This window comes from Nothoprocta perdicaria, unplaced genomic scaffold, assembly GCF_003342845.1.
Source record: "Nothoprocta perdicaria isolate Ctin4 unplaced genomic scaffold, notPer1 scaffold_370, whole genome shotgun sequence".
Classification (NCBI taxonomy): domain Eukaryota; kingdom Metazoa; phylum Chordata; class Aves; order Tinamiformes; family Tinamidae; genus Nothoprocta; species Nothoprocta perdicaria.
The window spans coordinates 268180-293678 of NW_020455611.1; the positions used below are offsets into that span (position 1 = coordinate 268180).

A 25499-nucleotide genomic window follows, 5' to 3' on the forward strand; every position below is an offset into this window, starting at 1 on the left:
TTAACATTGCCATGGCATGTACCTGATCTTTTGCTTATGACTGCTCAGGTGAGAACATCAGCTAAGGCACAGAATCATCCGATCCGCAGCAGCAACAGTAAAATGCATGAGACTGGTTATGTAAGAAAAATTCTTGTCAAAGTTCAGAGAAAATCACGTAACAAGAGGTCCAGCAGTGGACAAGGAATGAGCCTTACAAGTCCACCACATGCCCTCCACACCACCGACCTGCTGGTACCCTGGAGATGCAGCCACCCTGGCTGCCTCCCCTCCTCTGCTGAGGACGGATACCCCCATGCAGGGAGTCACATGCTCCTCCTGTGTCCATGTCAAGAGCTAGGCAAGATCCTCGTGGTTTAACAGGATGGGACGTTTAGCTTGGCCCATCGTCTGATGTGCTTACTGCATCTATCTAGCTATATGTTTGTGTGTGTGTTTTATTTTTTTTTATATATATAAACATATATATGTTTATGTATGTATATATAAACATATACATATAAAAATATATGTATTTGTTCCCCCTCCTGCAAGCCTCCCATTATCCCTGATAATATAGACTGTTATTTTTTTAGGTGATGCTGATTCTGTGCAACCTTTGCTCCTGAGCCATCCGCACAGAAAGCCCAGACAAGCACCCCCGCTGCGAGGTGACAGCTCTGTCTGGCTCTGTGGCATTTGGTATTCAGAGCGCCACGAGGTCATCGCTCGAGAAAACCTTGACGGTGATGCGACCTGGCAYGGCGGCTGCTTCCCGGCTGCCTCTCCCTCGGAGCTGCAGAGTCTGCTCTTCGCTGGGGTCACTGGGTGAGGCTGCCAGCAGTGCCTGTCCAAGGAACTGGTCACACAAGACATTGCTGTTCCAGACCTAGGGAGGAGGGAGCAGAAATAACTGCAGCTGAAGCAGCACTTCTCTTTCACACTCCACTTGAAAAGGCTGTGGCAGAGGAGGGTCATTCCCATTAACCCCAGCAAGGGCAGTGAGGAGGGYGGCCACATCTCCATGCAGCTAATTTCCTAAAGCCCATGGGGTCTGTGTGTGTCCACATTTGCATCCACATTTGCATCCCTTATGCAAATAAGGAGCTAAATGCAGCTTTTTGCTTTCTAGGCCACAGCCTGCCTAGCAGAGGAATAATAAAAAATTCTTCTCTGAGCTGCTGAGCAGTACAAATATACACGCAATGAGGCTGACCGCAGCACGGCGCCTGCAGTGCCCCGACACGCACTGTCCCCCTTGCGGCACCTTGTGCTTTGCTGCTGGCTCTGCGAGACCCAGGCCCCGGCACAGCCAGGGGCCCTGCACCCTCGGCCACAACCTTCCTCGGAGACTGCTCGGGGATGGGAGAACACGGCACGCTGCCGGGAGGCTGCCCGTGGCACGTGTCCATCAGATTGCTTAGTCTGCAAAACTCCCTAGTATCTAACCTTCAATTACCCTGGGAAAGCGAAGGTGCCTGCGCTGCAGGAGCGGGGAGGTCCCACCTGTAAATCCAACYTGTGCTATGGATTAGGCAGCAGAGTAAATCCTGCATATGCCAAGGAGACAAACTGCCCTCCAGCAGCCATTGTATCAACTCCCTCTCATCCACRCGTGCAGTCCGTGGGCTGGGAGGAACACTGCTATCGTCTTCCTTATGTTTATAACGCTTGTAGGCTATACTAATAATTCAGACAGCATCAGGAGACAGAAGTTCCTGATACTACATTAGGCAGCAAACACTCACAAATATAACTCTGCTTACAGCACAGTGCTATAAAAACACTTTAATTTCTGGCACTTGTAAGGCATAGTGAACTGATTCAGAGGTTCACTGTAGTATCTTGCTACACTGATGAAGGAGACATAGCTCTTATATTTGGTTGATGTTAAATGACTGTATATCAAACTGACATACCATCCTACTCACAGTCTTCATAAAAAACTTCTCAGCTGTAGCCTTAACTTTAGTTTTACTTCAAAGACTCACTCAAGACAACAGTTGTTTTTGCTTTGCTCCTGTTTTCTCAGGTAGCAAATGAGGTAATTCTGGGAATTCCTTCAGAGCGTAGAAATCAGGCTTTCTGAGCCGTAAGTGTAATCACTTGCTATTCTGCGGAAAAGAGGGCAACCAAAGAGACTGAGATGTAGCCCGCTAAGGGGAACAGTAATTCTCACTCTTCAAGGCTGGGCACYGGCCTTGTAAAGGAGCCACTGCTATGGGTCAGCATTCCAAATGGGTAGTGCTCCCTCGCCTGTGTTTGGCAGCCCACCCAGCACAGCCCAGCTCACCTGGACAGTGATGGGACTGTCRATGTTTCKTCTGTAGAAAATCACTTGTGTGTCRAAGACGGCGCTGGTTGTGTCTTGCTGAATGGCAGAGCGCACTTGCTGGTTCTCACACTTGATGAGCACATAGGGATCTGCTCCTAAAACACAGTCAGTGGCACAGCTGTCAGGAGACACAACAGCAGCTGGGAATCCCAGCAGGGACAATCTGCTCMTGTTCCTGGCTGAGGATCAGAGCAGGGGACACGTCAACAGGGCACCAGGGCACTGCTGGCTTTCCACCGGCTGCCAAGGTGAAACATCTCATTCTTGCCAGTGCTGGCTGGTTATTCAGTGGTAGGAGCTGAGCACTGTTTGCTATGAAACTAGCTCAAACTCAGTCCTGTCCAAGGACACAGCACTTACCACGGGCACATAATCCACACAGGACGATGCATGCTTGCACCTAGAAGGATCTTGGAGCACTCTGGAGGGAATACATAGCAATCCCCACTGCAAACCTCACACTCAGCAGGCACTTTGATCCTGAGAAGATTATGGAAAGGATGCTGCCCAAGCCCTAATGCCATGAACATCCAGCTCCTAAGCTAATGGCAATATTAACACTGCTCAACAGGCCACCATGGGGCCTCCCTTATGCTTTGATGAGGGTCATTTGCTCTCCACATCCCCTTGCTGTACATCCTCCTGGTTTAGGGAAGAGAAAGGTTTTAAAGTGAAACTCTAMGCTCCTGACTGCCCTAGTCTCAAAAGCCAAAATGCACATGTATGTACATGCAGCCAGATGGTACTTGGTGCCTGGATCAAAATGGAAGGTCAAAAGAACTCATCATCCCCCATTCCCAAGGAAGGCAGGCCAGAAAGGCACAGAGCTGCTTTTGGATCACCCAAAGCCCATCTTGGGGCCCAGAGACTTGCAAGTGGRAAGGTGCATTTTGCCAGGAGTGTTAGCATTAGCAGGGGCATTTGCAATAGGCCTGAAAGCTGGAGGAAAAACTATTGTCAAAATGTAAAACACCTTGTAGGAGTACACTGGTTTCAATAACATTTTCTGTGGGAAACGATCAAAGCAAATGTCCACAAATTTCTCATTTCCTTCCCCCCTGTTTCTTTGAACCTATCATTTTGATTCTTGTCATTTTAAATCTTATATTAGCATAACACATTAGAGAGTAATATTTTAGATTACACGCTAATCAGATGTAAATTAAATGCTTTGTAGCCACTGATAAAACATTCTAGAAATGCTTTGCTGTTTTCAGATTGAACATTTTCAGTTTGTGCTAAATGTTGAAGGTTTCTTTCCATTCCAGTAGAGAGCAACAGCCTCTTTGGAAACACCTGCCTTCTCCTTGGAATGAACTAGACAATTCTATATTTAATTTTTTCATTAACTAAAATTAATATTTAACATGGGCTGTGTCATATTTTTTATATTTCAGCACGGCTATTTCTGTCCATTCCTATTGTTAATGACAGCATCCCTAGTAAAGATAGATGGCTCTACTTTATATAGAAAGATTTAAAATCAAGTTCACCATATCTGCCTAAGTGTTAAGATAGAGTCAAGCGTGTTTATGTTTTGTCATCATCTGCTWGAAAATGCCCCCACTGGAATGACAGTCATAAGACAGCATAATTTTAAGGCATCTTTCATTTTGTAACGATTCATACATAAGATTCCCCTCAAACACCTCACTCAGCTACAGGAATTGATACCAACATTTCACACAAATAAATCCCAYAACAGCTACATCCAAAGCAGAAGGAGCCACTTCCATTTCCGAGAGAGCGGCAGCTTTTTCCATCTGCCGCACAGTGATTAGCCCTGGCCAGAGCCCCAGCAAGCCTGTTACCCTGACAACGTATCACACTTGCTCTAGCAGGTAGCAGTGCACTGGCTTCTCCGGTATTGCCTTTTCCTTTCTGTGCCACTGAATGTGTGGCTTTAGCCCTGGGGCAGGAGGCTGCACCAGGCTCTGTGACAAGGGAGGGAGCAGCTCCTCCCTTTGCAAAGAGATTGGGAAAGCAAAACTGAATAAAACTGGGTCTTGCATGTAATAGTGTCAACTGCTTTGACCTTAGGCAAACAGCAAAGCAACAGCCCATCAGAAACTGTAATCAGGAGATGTTGGGCATAAGGAGGACTGGGATACGGACAGAGCTTTCAGTGTTAACAGACATATCTGCTGGACCACAATGCTGTTGAGGAAGGAGACTTGCCAAATCGAAGCAGTCTTGGAAAGAAACAGATTCAAATTCTCAGAAAGAGGGAGGGGGAAAAAAAGGAAAAAAAAGGAAGATTTAGGAGGAAGCTGGAAGGCACCCACACAGCATGATTTCACGATGGCCCTGCTGAAAGGTCACTTACATTAGGAGGACCATCTCCCAAGTCCAGAAGCAGAGAGGGAAATGGGAGAGTTGCATATGTGCGATGAGACAAGAGACCCTCACAGTTTCAGCAAGCCCCAGTCTTTGCAGCAATTTGCCTGGTTTATTTACACCCATACAAAGACACTGCAGGAATGGTTGCTACCATGGAAAAGCAGCACCTCCACCATAAATTGGGAATGAAGCACCAAGAGTTGCTGCTCTGGCAGTGGAAGAACAAGGTTCAGTTCTCAGGCACACAAGTCTCAGACTACGCCTTGAGCACTAAACCCTGTATACACAGAGTTATGACAAATCTGACAAGTGGAAAAAGGGCCAAACAGAGCAGACACAGTGCTGGGGTGTATGGACTGCCTGGACAATCACAGCAGTTTGGACTGCTCTGCCTTTGCAGTTGAGTCCTTGTCCACATGATGCTCCTTATCTTCTCCTGCAATTCAAGTAATAATAAAAGAGAATATTCAAAGTGGCCTCTGCAAATGCTTGGCCACCAATTTCTCCCCACTTTCCTTCTTGTGCTCTGCCTGGCTATTTGCAAGGTGCTTTTTGCCCTCTCTTTTCCTTCTATTTCTCAGACTTCTCCTTGGGCAACTGCCATTAGAAGTATTGAATTCAGCTTAAAGTTTCTGTGGAAAGATCTTAAAAAAAAAAAAAAAAAATCTTAAAGATACACCGTTAGGAAAAGAGCGTGATAGCCAGCAGTGAGAGCCATTTTCAGAATAGGCCTGTGAGATGCCTGGAGGAAATGCTCCGAGAGAGCAGCACTTCTGTGTCTTTGCAGATCTCCCACCATACTTGGCTCACAGAGAGCTGGATCAACCTCAGAACAAGCTAACTCAGAGAGAGGTACTTCCAAGAGAAGCAGCCACTATACAGATAAAAAAAAAAATTAGTGTGGGCAGTTAGACTCATCCATTAACGTTGGCACCAGCAAACCATCCATTCAGTTTTCCAGACAGGAAAATGGATCAAAGACAGCACCAAGGAGGAGCTTTCAAACAAACATTTAAAATAGAGATTAAACTGTCTCCTTCTGGCAGTCAGAAGAGTCCTGATGACAACCTGCACGGGAGTCATGCTGCAATTACTAAAGTAATCTTCGCTCTGCCTCTCGACCTTTTTCATCTCTCTTCTTTTTTTTTTTTTTTTTTTTTTTTTTTAAGAAGTTGCTCAGAAATACGTTCAGCTCTCACATAAGACTCATGGGCTTGTGTGCTGAACAGTGCATTCAAGTCTGAACTCCCTTAAGCTGTATCAAAACTGGCATCTCTGTTCAGGCTTCTCTCCTCTTGTAGGACTATCTTCCCTTCCTCAACTGCACACCCCAAAGTCAGAGGTTAGATATACTAGAGCTGGTGTCTCCAAGGCAGACTTTGTCACAGAGATGCAGTGAGGTGTTTCAGTTCTCAGAAGCCTTAGAAAGAACCCTATTCTCCTTCTTTATCATCAGGCAGCCAGACAACAAGGAATAAGGAAGATGTGTGGCAGAGACTCAGCATAAGAAATACCGTACCTTGGCTGAGATGCTGCAGCAGAGAAAATCTCTACTTGCACGTGGGTATTGCTGGGTAGCTCTTCCCTCATCTCACTTGATGATCAGACTGTTGTTGACTTTGAAGTTTAGTTCACACCATAAATGCTAGTCAAGGCTGGTATTTTGGTAACCACCCAGGGAACACTACGGTCTAAACTCACTTCTTCTGGGAAGAAATCATACATGTACAGAAATGAGGCTTTTCTAAATGCCTGGCCCCTACTTCCCTTTGAGAAAAACATGCAAGAGGGTCCTGATGTGGATCCAGAGAAGAYAGAGGGGAGAGAGCAGCAAGGAGCTGCATTCTTTGACAGCAGGCAACTCTTTTGAAGGATCTTGTCATGGCTGCAATTGTGCTAATGACTGTGAAATGCTGAGAGTGGAGAACTGGCTTTTATGAGGGATTGTTAGAGGACAATGTTTAAGGAATTCAAAAATGGAACAAAAAGAAAAAAAAGAAGTATCCTTCACAGAGCAAGAACAAGAAAAAGAACTGCCTCTTTCCAAATCATACTCCGCTCCTCTGCTCTTCCTGTGATAAACTGCCCCTTCAGACTCACCCATGCATCCCACCTTTCTGAGCATATGGAGCCATAGTAAGTGTTTGATTGAGGTGTATGCGGTCACTGTTGTTAAGGAAAAGTGCCAAGAAAAATGAACCGAAACTGTTTCCTACATCTCTCCCCTCCAACATTCCTGTCCCCTAAAAGGACAACCAGAGTCAACAGAAAGAACCCTGCACAGTGAAAAGTACTTTTGGTCACCACTCTGCAGGTGTCAGGAGTAAGTGTGGAAAGAGGACTGGAATCAAATTGTAACCAGCTGATGGAAGATGTTTTGCAGCTGTTTCTTGAAGCTGGAGATGAACTGTATTACAGGCCTACATCTACTCACTTCTCTACCACCAGGAGTTACTGCAGCTGAGTTCTGCATCTTAAGCTAACGAACACTCAAGAGCTATCTGGAGCAAATGGTGTTTCAACAGTCTCTTTTAGTTTCCTATTCCAGGTTCACCAGTGTCTTTGCTCCTTTGATTCCCCCCTACCAACCACTTGGGGCAGGATGTGACTGCCAATTTCTATTCCAGTGGGAATAGCGAAGGGTAGTAGATGGAGAGCAGGTGCAGAAAAAAGCAAATGACAAGTGCTGGACAATTTCTTAATTAACTGTCACCATCAGGAACTAAAGAAAATCTTAGTGTTCTCATTTCAGGACGCTTCCTTTGACATATAGACCTCTAGTMCTGTGCAAGCCATTTAACCTCTTTCTCTCTCAGTTTGCCCAGCTGAAGGTATTTGTTTGAATATAGCAATTTCCTCCCTGAAATGCTACTAAGCCTGTGGTAACAAACAGCAAAGTGCTCTGAAGGCCCTGAATGACATTGCTGAGGTAGGAGAAATGTGCTGCCTTAGTGTGTGCTATTCAACTGCCTTCCTGGATCTGGGCATCTTCCATTTACAAAACAGAAAGCCCTGAGAGGTGAATTGCTTACTGCTCTCCAGAAAAAGCCCTTCAGGAGTGTCTGGCTGCTACTGCGCGCCTGGACCAGCAGAAATGACTCAAGACTCTTGCTGTTTTGCATCGTCATATCCATCTCATCTCTCCTTTCAAGCAGACTGTACAAACTGCTGCAAAMACCTCCCACAAACTTTCAATTTGTTTGGGTAATTTCTGACTGCCTGCTTAATTATTCAGCTCAAGTTTAGAGGACTGAGAAAGCCCTTCCCATCTTTCCAAGTTTACTTTACACTTACCACCTGCTCTGTCTTGCTTCTGCAAGCCCTCTGCAGACTGAATTTTGATTTGGGTGACTCTACGTGGATAGCCACAAAGAAGACTCCAACAGGTCATTTTGGGCTTATCTGCCTTCAGCTCTCTGAAAAAAATCAAGGCAAACAACTGTGGTGATGAAAGTCAAGCAAGCAACCAAATAATAGCGGTGGAAGCTGGGCCTTTATGGAACATTAGATTTATACTCTCCCCCCACATGTCATCCTGGAAGTTTGCGAGACAGGCATGATGTACTTAAGGAAACAAAAGCAAAGCAAACCCAAGTCATCCTTTGCATTATAGTGACCCAGAAAACTTGAAACTATAGAAAATAATATCAAAACAAGAACTCAGTGGTCCAATTTCACTGTGCACTAGTTTTACACTCACAGATATCCAATGGTTTCAAGAGAGAGAGAGAGAAGCAAATGGTATGAACTGCACTTGTGAGCCCCAGCACTCAGGGAGTTCAGATCTAGAACTGGAGACAAGTACAAATGCCTAACTAAAGGATCAAACAACACAAACTCATTTATCTGCTCCTAGGTTGCTATATGTCCTAACCATGTACCAATCCCAGTGAGTCACATGGAGATTCTTGGAGATGACCATAACTATTTCAAGGCCTAAATCTCAAGTGAAGTATGTCAGTGAGCCAAGGACATTTGACAGCAACCCCTTCCAAGCTGATGCAGTCAATATGAACAAGGGRAGATCCCATACCACTGTGATGTTCCAAGTACCTGAGTTTTGATGGCACATCTGTGAAGAGTCTCAGGATAAACTTTGTAATGATGCCAGGATGGTAAGTAGTTGGAATAAGTGCGTAGCGGCCTTGTTTAAGGACTCTTTTCAGGAACACGGTGCGTGTATTGATGTACATAGATGTGGCCACTCTCTCCTGCACAGTGAGCTTGTGTAGCCGGTAGCTTCTGTTATCCTCCACCTAAAGCCAAAAAGCAGTAGATGCAATGAGGGATATGAGAGGTGAGGTCAGCAGGCAAGACTTTCCCTGTACAGGTCACAGCCTTTTATGAGCAGAAGAGATAACGTAAGGTCTGGCACAGTTCACCTGCTGGAGATGGGCAGACATAGTCTTGATGGTCAACGCAATGCTCAAAGCTTTTGCCTACACTGTCTGCCGAGCAGTGCTGTTCTGCACTTCACTGCAGTGGTATAAACATGTACCTAAGCGAGGAAAGGGGTGCCCTGGCAAAGACACACACCTAATAACAAAGTTATAATACTGTAAGGGCAGAGTTAGGGACATAAAAGTCCTTCATACATGCACATACACACCAACAACTCCATCCACTAAATTCATCTTACTTCTCCAGCACACTCTGTGTGCCAAAGTGCCTAAGAGCAGGTTCTCAATCCACACCAYGAACAAATGCCCCCAGCTGCATTTTTGTTGTCCTCTCCCCAATACAAAAACSACAGAATAACTATTTATGATTTGTTCTAAGCCTTGAAGCTGTGCTCAGCTATTAACATCCTTTTCTAGGAGCTGTTGKTTGCAACAGCACAGTTTAAACACTAACTGTTTTCTTCAGCAATTCCTGGGGCAAGGACAGCCCTACATTCTTTTCTGGTAGCTCCCATTTGTCTTTGGATAATGTAGGCATGRTCTTCCAAAGGCCCTTAGTCATGTTAATGCATTTGGCAGGCAACAACATTTCTGAAACAAAAAATATTACACAGAAATAGCAGATAGAGCTATTTCTATCACACTTTTCTGAAGGTGTGATTTTCTTTCTGAGGCTTTTTGCCTGATAGGCTGACTAGTCAAGAATAAGGAATAAAAAAATGATGCCACTTCCCATAACAACACCTTTAAATATATCTGGTTAACATATTAGTGTCCAAATGTGTAGGTGTGATGCAAATGGCAAAAGCTCTATATGGCACCATTATTTACTGTTCTCTGGGGCAGGGCCATAGACTCAGTGTAGCCCCACCAGTTGTAGCAACAGATGATAAAATAATCCTAATCCCTAGTGAAAAAGCAGATCCACAGCTGTTTTTCTTGATTTTCTCTTCTTCTCTGGGTTCTTGTGGTTTCATTTTAATTATATTAGTCAATTTGTCCTGGAACTACAATTAAATTATTGTTTGGGATCCCTCTGCTTCTTTTTCACATTTGTTCATTTATTTTCGCTATTCCAACTTTTCAAAGCACCTTGACTCTTCTGGTTTTCTATGTGGCAAAAGAAAAACTGCAAACTTTTCAAACTCATTTGGCTGTATTTCCTGATGAAAAGGAGGCAGGAACAGAGAAAATCCACTGAGAAGGGGAAAGAGAAAATGAAAAAAAAAAAAAAACCACTACCACCACCAACAAAAAAAAACAACAAATAAATCCTCCAAGTTTCAAGAGTTTCAAGCACTAATGTTTGTTTTTTTTATGACAGAAAAAAATCTCTCTTATCCAAGCTTGAGGAAGAAAAAGTACTTGAACTTCTTTTATAATATGGAAAAATGACTTTCACCAGTTCAGGTGGCATTAGAATGGAACTAAGTTGAATTTACCTCAGATAGGGCATAATGGCAGCCCCAGTGGCTGAATGCAGCACGTGTGTGAGACTCATAGCTGGCTACCTACCTTAAGGATTTCAAAGCCAATGGGGATGCTCTCGCCTTTCCCCTCTTTCTTGTACCTGCGCCGATCCTCCTGCTGTAACGAGACCAACACTTTGTCCTCGGTCTTCTTAACATCAAAGATGTACTAGCACAAGAGAGGAGAGATGAGCTGTTAAAAATGCCTTAGGAGACGTATATAAAGCCATCACTGAAGATACACATATATCTGACAGAGGTACCTGAAAATTCATTTGTGTGTGTGTGTGTGGGGAGAGAGTTCGGCATGACAGAGACATTCTCAGAAAATCAAAGATGAAAACTAATGCTGATAATAGAAGTCTTTTTAAAAAAACCTAGAAGTATCAGATACTGAAGGAAGTAATTCTCCTAGCAGACAGCAGGAGACAGTATTACAAAATAACTGTTGAGGCAGCAACAAAACACAGCTGCCCAAAAAGCAAAAGATCAAAAATCAGGTTGTATTTAGATTTATATAAATTGGGAGAGATTTCTAAAACAAAAAATAAATGGACTCCAGATGGAGTATTTGATCATTTTGGATTCTTTTAATAACTCAGATTTCTGAGAGCCTGTGAACCTCAAACATATTTTTTGCACATGATCTACAAATGAAGGAATCTTCTGAATGCCAGTTGAAATTGCATTGCGCCTACAATTCCTATTTAATATAAGAATTTCAGGAACACAAATTTTGGTCCTTCTTATTTTTCCTGAGAGTCTTAGAAATATCCAGGTGAAAACAGCTAAGGGACTTTAGCACCTTTAGCATGCAAACWTTTTATCTATTTAAAGTCAATTTAAATTAACTTGGATTTAAGACCAACTAAAGCTAACTACATAAAGTTTAGACAGCAAGTCCTACTTCAAAAAAATCAGATTTGCATTGCTTACATTATTAAAATATCACTGTCAGATCAGTTTTCCAGAAAATTCAAAGGTTTTCAATAGGCAAAAATCTCTGATAAAATTTTGTTCTGCAAAGAAACCTAACATTCAAATGCTTTCACTCTTAAAAATACCTTTAAATTTTGATTCTTCTTGCATACTGAGGACAAATCTAAACTGAAGCAACGAAAGAAGGCAAGAAGATGCTATTTTAAAAAGTTTAGGCAGATGTTGTATTCTCCATCCTTACAGGCCAKTAACTGAAAAAAATGCATAACAGCGTAAAACCACAGCAGTGTCTGCTGACTGCTGTATCACACACCCCAGTTAGAGCAAAACCAGAGCTTTCTGACTTCTAGCATGGAGAGGAATATCATCAGAGGTTCAATTCCCTCCTCCCTGCCTCTCCAAATGCTGCTGAAAAGCAAGTTCTCCCTGAGCTCTGCCCAAGGGGGATACTGAGATTGCTGTGGTTGCTGCTGCRGAGCGATCCCCTGTAAGGACTCCGCATCCCTTGTGGTCAGAGCTCTGCAGAATGCAGTATCATCCTGTTTCTCACCCCTGACTCTCTCCCGCACAGGCAGGAAATAGCAACCAAGGCAGCTGGCTGAAGCACAGCAGTATTGCAAAGAAAATCAATTCCTTCCCAAGCCTCTGGCCTTCATTAGTTATTCCCAGTATTTACAATCCAGATCATCTTCCTACTACTGCAGGCAGAACTACTGCCTGCTGTTCTGAGCTGGTTCTTTCTTAGAACAAAATCAATGTTTCTTTGTACCCTCACCTGTGTGTTATTCAGCACCGGGCACATTTCCTAAGGATTGTAAAGAGCCTCTGCAAAGAGAGCCTAAGAGAGACATAAATATGCAGTCACACGTATGGGGGCACATTCAAATGCTTGTCCCTGGTATACTACATGCAGTGTGACTTTGTCAGACAGCCTGGGATGAGCCTGGCATGTCCCAGGGCATATGGAACTGCGGAAAGGAAACCAGGGGCTCCAGAGTCTCGATCTGATGACATGTGTGTGGCTTTTAAGACCTTTAATCTGATGACATTTCAGTTGTGCTAATGGGTAATGATTCGAAAATCAGCAGGAGGCTGTAGAAATACGTTTATATCTGGCTTAAATTCCCTTATTTTAATGGATCTGGAATTGTCACAATTCCCCTCTGAATAGGTGAACTTCACAGGAGGTCTCAGAATCAGGAAGTTGATCTTGGAAGACCGGATAGATTATCTCTAGAATATCATAGCATATCCTGCCACAGTCATTTATAATGACCCTAAGCTAACATAAATATGTCCCAGCACTGCTATGAAGAGCCTTTTAATAAACCAGCCTTGAGACAAAACTGGAACAAGAAGTCCTTCCAGTGCACTGGGCACTGTACTCAACCATAACAGCTATGGATTTTTGTTCTCTGTGGCAGCTAAACACTTGCAAGCAAGACCCACACACACACTTCAATATATCAGAAAGAACATGTGAACAAAATTGCCCTTTGGAAGGAGGCACTGGCACAAGCTAAAGCAGTGAAGAACTGTTTCTCTGTCTGCACCTAAAGGACAGGATGAGCTGGGAGTTTCAGATCACTCTAGTTTGAACAGCAAATGCTACAGTTCCCCAGGGCCCAGCAAAGAAAACTGCAAGGTGCTGACACAAACCTCCCATATAAGTGCAGAAAAGCAGAGACAGGAACATCTTTAACAACTCAGTATTTAGGGAATTATAAAAAAGCAGAAAGATGAATTTTCAAAGTAATGCCTAAAAGAGTAACTGGCCAGCAATCATTGACAGGAAAAGCAGTTTTACGCCTGTATCTGCATACACTGGGCTGAAAATGTACAATACTGAGAGGAGGAGAAAGCTGAGAAAGGGAAGAAGAATGGATGAGTAGATAAACTGAATAGCTCAAGAGTTACCAGCTAGAATGAGACAAGGCAAGTTCTGTAATATTCATGGGCCACAAACTGGATACTTTCCAAACCCTAAATTAGAACAAGGAGATACTAATTAATGTGGACCAGATCCTCTTGACGTTTAAGGGTGTTAAGTGAACAGATTTCTGCCAGTAGAAAAGCAACCTGTTGTTTTTCTACAAATGAGAAACTAAATAAATTCTAGGTAGGACTTGACTCATTCATGTGTCCCTGTTTCATCAGCCTTAAACATGGTCAGTTCTAAATAAATATCCAAACAGTTTTGAAAGATCTCACTGAAAATCACTGAAATATGCAGTGAACTCCCATAGGACAGACACCTGTAATGAGATTTGTATCAGGTGGTCAGTACGGAGTCCTAAATAAAGTGGATACTTCAGAAGTCTAATTAAGACGGACACACTTTAGTACTGTTCAAAGAACAGAAACTGAATTCCCACCTGGGGGTTTTGTAGGAAGGTCTCTCTGTTATCAAAGCATCCACCAGAACGATTTAGCAGGGGCTCTGAATTCTTTGTCCAAGCCCCCTGCATCATTTTCTTCTCCCAGGTCTTGTGGATACTGAAGTAGGAGGTATTCACTATGCGGCAGATGTCCACATCAGTGAAATTTTTACACCAGTCCTCAAACGTCATCCTGAATCAGGGAACACAAAGAAATTAGTGTTTATTTAAAAATAAACAGTGCGACTGATCCAAAGAGCCAAAATAACATTCAAAATCTTGCAGTAATTAAAGAGGAGACACGGCTCAGTTTTGCAGATTAAGTCAAGGACAAACTGCTTCACTGGAAATCTCTCCATGCAGAAACACTTGTGAAGCTGCAATCACAGTACCTTAGAACCCAATGTGCAGTGTGTTGGGTCACCCTGAGATGACCCGCCTGACTCTCACTTACCAGAACTCTCCATCATTCTCAACAGTGAGTCCCAGCCTCTTACGTTCGGAGCTGCTGACTTTCTTCCACTCCTCGGAACTAGAAGGAGGTGGGGAATAACCACAAATACAATTTATTAAATTAAATATTATTATCTAGAAGAAAAACAGTTCCAAGTAAAATTCCCTCATGGCCCCTTTTAAAAAGGTAACATCAGGGTACTGAAAGAGTCAGTTATACTGAAGAACATGTGGCTCATGGAAGGATAGTTTAAAAACATGCATTGATTTGAAAGTGACCATAAAAAAGATACGTGATGAATGGCAAATTGGCACAACTAGAGCAGAATTTTATTGATTTCTTCTATTACACTCTCCCTTAAGAGAGCTGGTGTGGAAGGGCATATCAGATTGATTCCATTCTCTTAAAGAGAATGTATTCAAAAGTAGATGATAAATAACCTGCATTGCAGCATTCTGAATCTTAGACCTTCACTTAGGCAAGGATGTTATCTCTGTCTTTCAGCCTCCCTAGATAAAGTAGGGATGAGAACTGCCCAGATTTCCCCAGAGAGCCTCCAAGAAGAAACAGTTGTATTGCAGTCTTAGTGTCCAGTTTCCAGGGTAACAGGACACTACAAACACATCCCATTGCCTGCACTGCCCTGTGACTTCGGTGTGCTGTGTGGTCACCTGGAGACATCTGCCCYTTTTGCTGGCTGCAGTGAACACAGGAACCTAATTTCAAATGTTCTGATGCTTTAGTTGTCTGACAGGAGACAGCATGAACCTCTTTCCCTATATGCTGCATATGAAGCCATGATTTCTTATTCCCTTTCTAATAAGTCCTTGTCAGATAAAGCAGAAAGGGGTTGTCAGGAGGGAGGAGGTTGCTTGTCATAGCAGTCTTTTTTTAACCAATTGGCCATTTCTCTGTTTAATTCTACTAGGTCAAATGTACAAAATGACTTCAGAGCCCTTTCTCAGTGTTTCTATCAGAGTGTGTGGCAACTTTGCCATGGTAAATCGTAGCTGAGAATCACATAGGTTGAACTACAGACATTCTGAAACTACAGACATTCACTCTTCTTTGCATTCTGCCAGCTCAGCATCTCATCTATTTAAAGCTGTATTTGAAAGGAATAGCTTTTTGCCATGTAACCTATTAAGATGGGTATTTAACATGCTGTCATTAACAGCATTGCATTATACAGTGCTAATGGCTCTGAGTGAGAGACTGTGAAGCACAGAGTTGAACTGTAACATCCTAGTTAAACATTTCTCATAAGTGACAGCATATATCCCTTCCAGCAGTCACTTTCATCTCYAGGGGGGAGCTACTAAGCCCATGGGTCACACTGAAACTCATGACAAAATTATTCAAGACATTACAAATGTGGTAATTTTACAGCATTTTTCATCAGTCTGTATTTTGAAATGATGGACTTACACTATCCCTAGTAGTTACATATGGGAAACTGAGTCACAGAGATTCCATGCTGAAGCTAGGAAGAGACCTCCTGTTCTTGACTCATYGTCTAAATTACGGGGTATTTGGCTACCCATGCTCCAATGTGCCAGGAGAATGATGTATGCAGTAAAGTAAGGGCTAGGCAGTCATTTCCTCCTTACTGTTTCAGGATGAGATGCTCATTTGTTCACAAAAYGTTATACTCATGAAGGGATGGCAAAACGCTTCAGCCATCAATGAGTACTGCAGACTGACGTTGTGTCTCAGAGYGTTTAATCATACATCCAACTTCCAGCAGCCCCCAAATGGAGTTTCATTCCTTTGACACTGGAGTTTGCAGCACTTACTTGTCGCTCCAAGCACCGTTCCACTCCCTCTTCCCCCAGGGATTCCTCAGTCTGATCATGAAGAGTTTTTCTGCCTTAAAAGAGAGGATGAGTCTTTCTCCGAGGCGCAGCTTGCGAACTGCAGTCACTGAGTAGGCATGACCAATGACGAGACCCATCGCTGTCTCCATCTCATTGGCACTGTCAGAGGAAGCCTTTAGCACCAAGAAATGGCAATTAGAATTTGAGGCTCAAAGCTTGTGTTTGAGCAATTTGGATTTCCATATGACAGTTGCAGACAAGCCCTGGCAGAGGGAGACCCGGAGCACAGAAGAGTGCCTGCTCTGCCCATACTGTCTCCTCCTGGCTGCACAGAGTGAAAGCCTGGCTGACACATAACCTAATTCAGTCCCTGCAAAATCTTGTCAACTTTACAAGTGAGCATTCTGGATACTAAAGACTGTGTAACGACTTAGCACTGTCTGGTGGTTTCTTTAACTGGACGCCCTGTAGGACCTAAGGATTTAGCTGGTGATTCCAGCGGCTGTTTCTTTGTTGGAGTGGATCTCATAACCATAAAGAACTACCCACAGTGGTTAAAAATAGCTGGCACAATCAAGAAAGGTTTTTACCTGTGTGGCAAATCTGCCTTGTACCTCATACCTGACCTGGCTGGTCCCCCTCATTTACTAAGTGTCAGCTCTGCAGGCTTTGATAGGAACTTGGTTTGTTCCTCATAGACTTCACTTAAGCATCCTGCTTTCCAGCAGTGACTGGGCAGTGAACTGCCCTGCTGGGTGACCTAAGCTTGATCAGATGCTCATCTAAGAATATGTGACAATTGCTACCAAAAAGACTCCATTTTCACTTATCAGATCAGGCTCAAATCTTATAGGTATATCTAAAAACAGAAAAGCAATGTCATATAAAGATGCTGAAGTGGCTCTGAATGACCTGGTCCCTTTCTTCTGCCTTTGGAGGAGGATGACGTCTACTTAGACCAGATACTTAGACCAGATGCAGGAGCTGCACTGAGACAACTGTGCTTAGTCTAGTCCTGAAAGATAAGAAATCAGTGGAAAAAAAGAAAGAGAGAAAGGGAAAGAGATAAAGTTCTATCAAATCAGAACCGACAGATGCTCCGGCAACTGTGAGACTCTCACCAAGATCCCCACACTTTTCACTGACAACAGCTCCTAGAGAATCAGCTCACGTGCTGTGTCAAGACTGGTTGGCGTTTCCAATGGGCTTGGGTTTTCTCCAATGTAACACTTTCACTCGCATTTTTCACAACTAAAAGCAAATAAGAATCCCTGACAGCCCAGGAGCCTGTGCTCACTCCTGCTCCCTTCATTACCCCCCAGGCGTTTCTTACTGCTATCTGCTGTTGCCACTTCGCTCCGAAAACATTTATTTATTTATTTTAATAATATATTTAAATATCTACTGTCTGTTCAAATTTGCAAATGCTGAAGCTCAGGACTGTTCTACATTCCAAGGAAAATGTTGGCATGTTTGTAAGTCAGCAGTGAAGCCACTTGGGTATTACATAGGCTACATTTAACATGCTTCATTGTGCACAGAATGCCTCTATCACAAAGTGATATATGGTAAATGAATGAAACCAAATCAATAGAAGCAGCCCCTGTGCAATCATGTTCAAAAGCACCTGTTTCATTTGACAGCAATAAAATACCAGGAAGAAGCAAAGGGATTCCCAATGCCTAATTAATTAATTACTTTTCCAGTGCAACTCCCCATACATTGCCTGCCCCCTCACAGGGCTCCTGTTAAGAAAAAGAGCCTGCTTTAGTGTTTGGGGGAGTGTTTATACAGCGTTTAGCCAGGCTTTGTTAGCCAGGGTTTTTTTTTAAAGCATTCCAAACTTGGATGATATCCTGTGGTTCTGGATAACTACCATCATATTTGCAAAAGTCTCTAAATGAACCAGCACTGCATCACCCTGAATCACCCATGGGTGGCAAAAGCCTTCCCTATCTAAAGTCAGCCTTTCTCTATAGATTAAGACAGTCTCAGACTAGTGTAGGCACTTGTGCTGGCTACCTGGCATAAACTAGCATAGGCAGTTACACTGGTCAGTCCTGATAGGGAGTCTTATCAACAAATAGGCCTGCCTGAGTACCTAAGGGAGGTCAGTCTTCAGCTCAGCTCCAGCGTCACACTGACAAGGTGACTCTGTCACCACAACCAGAGAGAAGAAGCCTCAGCAGGTTAGTGTCAGAGTGTTTTCTGTAAAGGGATTTCCATAAGAAATAAAGGAATTGAGTGCTGCCATTTGGACTGTAAATTAGGGCATTCTAGGCAGATTAACCTTGGGTCACTACCCAGCTGTGGCCATTCAAAAGGAACTGGACTGCAGGTCCACAGTGATGTGGCAAGCAGCACAACAGCTCTGTGGTTTTGTGACTGTGTTTGGTGGCTCTGGGAGTTGTTCTTGGCTGACAGCACTGCCAATTTGTTAGCTTTTTCCACATAAAGTGTTTCCAAAGCTCACAGCTGAAGGACAATTTCAATGTACTTATACTGATAGTGGTATTTTTTTCCAGATAAGAATATTAACTGAAAAAGAAAATTCTTTAAATCCATCTCTCTCTACATACCGTGATGTAACAGCTGATCAATCCTCCTCTTCTATGCACTTTCAGCAAGTCTTCAAAYAGCTTCATCTGTTCGGAAATAGTTTCTTTGTATTCGCCCTTTGTGAGATCAACAGATTCTGCCACTGCTCCAGTGAAATCCACAATTGCATCTGCAGCGCTGCCTCCATCTAGAGCTTCGTAAGATCCAGCCAGCCTAGAGGCAACCCACAACATTGTCACTTACCCAGTAGTCATTAGAAGGGCTCTGATTTAGCCTGAATGTAGATAATATATTTATGAAACACCACAGGAAAAAATGAAGCAAAAAGTGTGAATTGTAGATGGAGCTTTGGTAGGGTTCCAGCAAAAGGAGCAGAAAAATCCTTAAGGGTTTTGAGCTGCTAAAGTTGAATGCACTGGACTGCTTTAGAGTGCACATCCAGCATGCAGATTATAGGAAGAGTTTTTAATTATTTTAGGCTTTCTGCTGGCAGCAAACCTAAAATCTGTAGAAAGTATGATAAGGCTGAGAGACAAAATGAGCAGATGGACAGCAGGACAATGAAGTACTTCATACTTTGCATAAGCTTTCTCCAGCAATGCGCTCCAGAATTCATTTTTCACATTGGAGTGGCAATAGATCAAGTTCCCATCCACTGTTGGCAGCAGATCATCAACAACCACCTCTGTCCATTCTCCAAAACACCAGAACCGGAAACGGAAAATCCCAGCATATTTCTCTGTTTTTTTAGGGTCCCATTCTTGTTCTTTAAAGTCTGGAATCACCTGAGAAATCATGCAAGGCAAAGTTCACCAAATGCAGTATGTCAACACTTACTCGGGGGGCAGACTGCCCTGGAGCACTCACTACACCAGCTTTCAGCTTCATGAGCAGTTGATCTTAAATAGCTGAAGCACAAAAGCGATGGTGAATTTGGTACAAATCTAAGCGTAATCCCATTTGAAATAATCTTTTAGGAACATAAAATTCAGAAAGGACAAAAGGACTATGGGCTAGAGGGGGGACTCATAACATGAAATATGAACTTGCAAAGAAAAGGAATATCTGAATCCTCCAAAACTTACCACTCATCAGCTGCATATTAGTCTCAGAGGGAAAATCATCCGTAGATAGATAGGGAATCAAGCAGGTTTTATTAACCTTATTTCCCCTACCAAGCCATACCATATCACCCACCTTCTGCCAAAGGGTCTCCTGCAGAGCCAAGCAGGAGCATGCGGCCACAAACCAGCAGTTGCCCAGTATGCCTTGGTGCAAGTCATGGGAGCTGATTCCGTTCACAAACAGGTGAGGATCTTCACAGAGCTCCTGTCAAAACAAACCACCAATTGCTGGAAACTTCACAGTAGAAGTGAGCATGGCATCCCTTACCAGCTATAGTTTTTCACACTTGTTCTACATCATATTTTGCTATTTTATGTATAACATCATTTAAATATATAATATTAGTATTTATATATAACTTTTATATATAACATTTTACATATAATGTCATATAACATCACACTTGCTATTGTCCCACTGTTAAAGCCTGGAATTTCTACGCTAGAGTAGTTCAAAGGCCCTCTAGTATCAAGTATATTTGAAAGACAAGATACACAGGCTTATTTACGTGCTCACACACAGATTATGTTACCTATATAAACAACCAGCATTTGCCATTTCTTTTTGGATGTGTTCCTAGGTCTGTACACAGCTGAAGGTGAATTTTGAGGACTAGCATGAATGCAGCATTCGGAAGATTTATTTGACATTGGGGCAGTATTTGACAAGAGAGTTTACTCATTGACTAACAGTAGCTTATAAAATAAAAAAAATTAAATGTCTCTTAGGAAACAAGTGAGTGGTCACTGTATGATACGCTGTTTTTWGTCAATATTTCTTAAATGTGGCTTCACTCAGAAAAAACTACGAGGACTTACTAAAAATTCTGAATAACAAAATRGTGAGTATGAGGAAACCGTCTGTGCATAAGATACTTATCCATGTAACACACAGATACAGCAATTTGCCTGCACATCTTGACGCAGGATGGCAGCAGGAAAGCAGGGCCAGCACTTTAGCTAGTGTCAACTGATGCAGCAATCTGCATCAGAGCTTGATATCAGTTGACTACCTTGCCTTGGCTTCAACAGGGTAGTAGATAATCTAGACCAAGCACGGGTTGGCTCAAGTTTCATATCCCTTTTCCATGCCTCACTGGCTGTATTACATTCCACTTTGTTTTTTCCTTCAAAACATTGTTTTATCAGCATAATAAACGGGATGAATTGATCCATCAAGACTAAAATAGTCCAAACTTTTCTGTCAATAAAGGAAGCCAAAAACAGGCTTAGAAGCTCCCTCTCTCTATTTTCACAGCAGTCACTTAATTCTTCAGAATCTCACTTGATAAATCTTTACTTATCAAACTGCCTAAGAGTCCTAGGCATCTAAGATGTAAGAGCAGTGATAGAAAATGACATCATCCCTGTTTCTCTTGCCATTACTTATAGGCATTATAATAGCTTCTATGATGACTGTCACTGTATGGTACAGATGAAAAACACAGTAACACCCAGGTACAAGCTACAGTTAGTTTGAACCACTTTTTTTTTGTTTTTTTTTTTTTACCATTTATGTAACACAGAAAATTGCAAGGAATAATTCCTAGATGAAATTAGCAATCTAARCCCTGAACAGAAATGTGCTATTTAAATATGTTATTCTGCAGATCTTGTGAGGATCTTTTAAGCACTTTTGGTTTTCCCTGGCATGTTTAAAAAAAAAAAAAAATCAGTTCTCCAACATGGTGACAATTTAGAACAGCTAAGAAAAAGCCAGCTAACAGCAATGGAATTAAAAGTAGAAACATGAGACAATAACTTTGCCACGGCATTTTCAGGATCCCTGACACCTGCTCTACCTTGCCCTATGGGTGCAGCCTACACACTGATGCTCAGGCTCTGAGTTTCACCAGGAGCACGTCCTTTTCAAGCACTGCTGTTTAGTCCAAATTCCTTTCCCCTGGGTCAGTCTGCAAAACACATAAGCTGTGAACAAGAGAAATACCTTCACATTTCCAGGGAAAAACTTCAAGGAGATTACCGGGTCTTATTATACAACATCAATGTCACACTATTTCTGGCAGAACAACACTAATAAAAGCATTTTGCTCTATTATTTACACACAGAGCCAAGATATAGAGCTCTTGCCAGTCCTCTTCATGTGCATACTAAAATAAATGCCATCTGCAGAACTATAATTAGGTCGCATAGAGCCTGTAAAGGAGCTTACAAAGGCTCAGAGTTCTGCTGAAAATCATGCCCTTCTCAGTTTCATGCTCAAAATTTCACTTGSATGCTAGAAGTCCATTTGTGCCACTTTCTATCTGATACTGCGTAGGCTCGAGAATCTGACATTTAATGATACTGATTTAATACCACTGATGCTGTGAGAAGTAGGGTGGCTCACTAACGACTTTGTCTGACATTAACTGGCTCATCTCTTTCCAACAGAGCTAGTAAATGAATCAGTAAATGGGAGAAAGGAGAAGACACCAAGCAGCTTGGAGGGGACAAATGGCAACCTGCGAAATAGCACTGACACAGACCTTAAGAAGTTGGTCAATCTCAACACCTGCCTCAAGCGCAAATCTGCGAGTCCTATGCCACTTGTGACAGATGTTTCTTGAACCTGTGCTCAGTACAATGGAAAAACAACTGTCCAACCAGGCTAGATACTTCATCACAAGCAAAAAGTCTTCTGAAACCTCGTTATGTCTGAGAAAATTTCGCCCATGGAATGATAAAGGTGTTAAGCAATAATCCTGCTGTCTATGAACCCCTTAGAGCACAAAGAAATTTTCACCAAAAAGAAATTGGGGTCTAGTCATGAATGAACTGCAAATATGCATGATAATCCATCARAAAAGAGTATCCAGTTTGTTTCAGCCTTGCAAACAAGACAACTCAGTAATCGGGAAATTGAGAAATGCTTCTCCCCACCCCTCTGTCTCCAATAAAACATGTTCCAGAACCAAACTCCTCACAAACATTTTTTRTAGCACTCTTCTTTTGGCCATTTCCAGTCCGGAGCTAGCAGTGACTAACACTAAATGAAAGCCATGGGTTTCAGTCCTGCCCTGTCTACAGGGCATAGATACTTGGCGAGGAACTGAATCAATGTTTGGGAAGAAAAAAACCCACAAATGTTAAGCAATGTGGTGTGTATCTTGGCTGCTGCTAGATTTCACCTGACCCTTGGCTTGCTGAAGCTGCTCTCATGCAGATTGCKGACAGTTGCTGGAAAGAGCACAGATGATTTGCTGTAGGGATGACCTTCTCCTGAACCTCAGTAACAACGTGGTGTTTATTGCACCAGAATCCTCTGCCACACATACCCAGAAATCGCTCGAGACTGCGAGGAAGGACTTTCTGGTCTCCAGTCATCCTGTTAGAAATATCCCCTGCAATCATTTGTTGTAATGTCTTTGTCTGTGATGGTTTAGATCAATGTGCTACTTTCCCTCACGTGCYAGTGAACAGAGCTGCCACGCTCAGGATCAGACTCACCTCAGGTAACATCCCAGCTAGGTGTCTAGACTCCGCTGTGGCCAAACAAGATGCAAACAAGATGCTTACAAAGTCTGATTCAGAGCCTTTATGTTAAGCACTTCTCACAGTGGGATAACCCTGGAGASAGGCCTGTCTCCCTTCATTGACCATGTAAAACAAGGTAAATAGGCCAGAAGAGACCCCTACCTTTTAAACAGTTGCTACATAAAATAACAACCTTGGTGTCTATGACAATACTACCAAATAACTCCAGTGCTATACATCAGTTATATATGTCCAAATGGTTAAAGGAAATGCATTCAAAGTAGCACAGGTCAAACCACAGAATGTAACTATTCTTTAGGTTATTTTTGCTAAAATATAAGAAAGTGTTAACTAGTCTGAAGCTAACTCCCCCCCCATGAAAGATTTTTATTATTGTTGGTTTAGCCAAGGTGCTGAGGAGCTTTTCACCAAGATCACCATTTTCATCAGGTAATATTGCTGCCCACTGTGTATTAGTATTTAGTTTCCTTTATCTCTCACTCATTAATGATTCTATGGACCTTCATTCTGTGACATTCCAAAACTACTAGAAGTTTGATGTAATCCAGGGAGAAGGGTTTAACCAAACTATCACTTCTGTTGGTTGCAACTTGGAGTGGGGTGGGAAGCAGTCTTTTCCATCAGAAAAGACACTGTTTTCTAGAAGCTAACCTAAAGTTTTCTTGTAAAATGCTTTCTCCACTGTGATTTTAGATGGTGAGCTCCAGTAAAAACAAGTGTCATCTTAAACAGTAGATATTACTTGGGGCTGAATCATGCTCAACACTGTATTGTGAACAAAAACATTAAAGGAGCTTTTGTTGGATTAGCTGCCCACGAGCAGGAATAAGGAAATTACAAATCTAGTCTTTGGCACTGAATAAAATCAATTACAAATGTATGCAAAATCATTAGCAATTAGAATTTGTAAAGCCTAAAGCAGGGAGCTCAAAATACTCAACTTTCTATGCCACTCACCTCAGAATCAAACAACTCAAAGTGGGAGATATCTGGACCCACGGGCTTCTTCACGACCAGTGCAGAGCACCTCCAGTGATCTCTTTTCTAGGCACATGCTCGTGTGGTTGAGGTCAGCCCCAGGTTATATATCTGTGTGCACTAGACTAAGAGGTCACCTGTTCTCTACCAAAGGGCTTTTACTGAGAAAAAATAATTTCAAAAGCAGAGTGGATGGAACTTTCGAAGCACGATTTTTCATAACCCTGAAATGCTCTGCGGCAGCATGGAGGGGAAGGCCTCCATCCCGGGTGGACGCTGGAGCCTGCACCTCTGGCTTCGCTCTGCCCCAGCAGCCGTGGCCTTTCCACACCCCCTGCATGAACTTCTGCTCCATCTCCAGGGACTTGCGCAGACTCAAGTCTTGGTCACCGCCTTTTAGGAGGAAGTGAATTAGCTGTTTGCAAAAGAATATTAGGTATATTTCAGCAAAACAGATTTTGAAATTAATGCGGTTTGGCTATTTTAATAGAAGTTTTGTACAAGCATAGCTCAACTTTTTTTGAGCCTATGTAAGTCAGTAAAATTCTTCCATTAGTTTTAATAGGACACAGCCCAGACTCTTAAATTCTAGTCTGGACATCCTTTCTGGCAATGGTCAGTGTATGGTCATGTAAAATAGAGTATGTCTTTTATTAACACAGAAATATTTGCACAGAACTGGAGCTTGTGCTCTTGGGCCACAAGACCCTTAGCAGATTGCTCACCTCCCGACTCAGGAAAAGGGTCTTCCCAGCAGCCAAGTGCCTGGCCCTTGTGTTAGAGCTCCCTCCGTTCCCTCACTGCCCAGAGCCATGTGAGCCATAGCCAGGATGGTGACATCCGTGTCTAGGCTTGTCTCCAGCCCAAACGTAAGCAAGTTTCATGGCAGCAACGCCGTGGGAGGATAGACATCAGCAACCTCCAATGTGGTCCAAAAGGTCAACAATATTGTCAATTTATAGCCAAAGAGAGTAGCAAATAGAAAATGTTGCTATGGAGCAAAGACCAAGTAGACTGTGCAGAATCAACCTGAAATATGTGATGCCAACTTGCCCAGTCTGTACAACTGCTTTTTTTCCACTTTAAGGAATACTATTACCTGCCTATGGGTCAAACTCAGAGTTATAAAACAAAAATATTGCACAAAAATTACACAGTGGCTGCAGCTTTATTTCTTGCTACTGAAAGCAATTATACTTCTCAGCCAAATCTAGTAACTGCAGAACAT

At 42.7% G+C, this 25499-nt stretch overlaps 1 protein-coding gene across 3 annotated transcripts in view; it reads right to left on the reverse strand.

Moving 5' to 3' along the window:
- Positions 1-494: 494 nt before the first annotated feature.
- The window catches only part of CAPN6 (calpain 6), a 47113-nt gene continuing 22108 nt past the window's right edge, over positions 495-25499 (reverse strand). For all 3 annotated transcript variants that reach the window (XM_026044545.1, XM_026044544.1, XM_026044546.1), the window contains exons 3-13: positions 19868-19999; positions 19247-19455; positions 18691-18883; positions 16091-16284; positions 14295-14372; positions 13838-14033; positions 10570-10692; positions 8708-8910; positions 7949-8070; positions 2273-2409; positions 495-868 (exon numbers count right to left, since the gene is read on the reverse strand). In XM_026044545.1, coding sequence (XP_025900330.1) covers positions 686-868; positions 2273-2409; positions 7949-8070; positions 8708-8910; positions 10570-10692; positions 13838-14033; positions 14295-14372; positions 16091-16284; positions 18691-18883; positions 19247-19455; positions 19868-19999 — 1770 coding nt within the window. In that variant the 3' untranslated portion in view covers positions 495-685. The remainder of the gene's footprint in view (positions 869-2272; positions 2410-7948; positions 8071-8707; positions 8911-10569; positions 10693-13837; positions 14034-14294; positions 14373-16090; positions 16285-18690; positions 18884-19246; positions 19456-19867; positions 20000-25499) is intronic.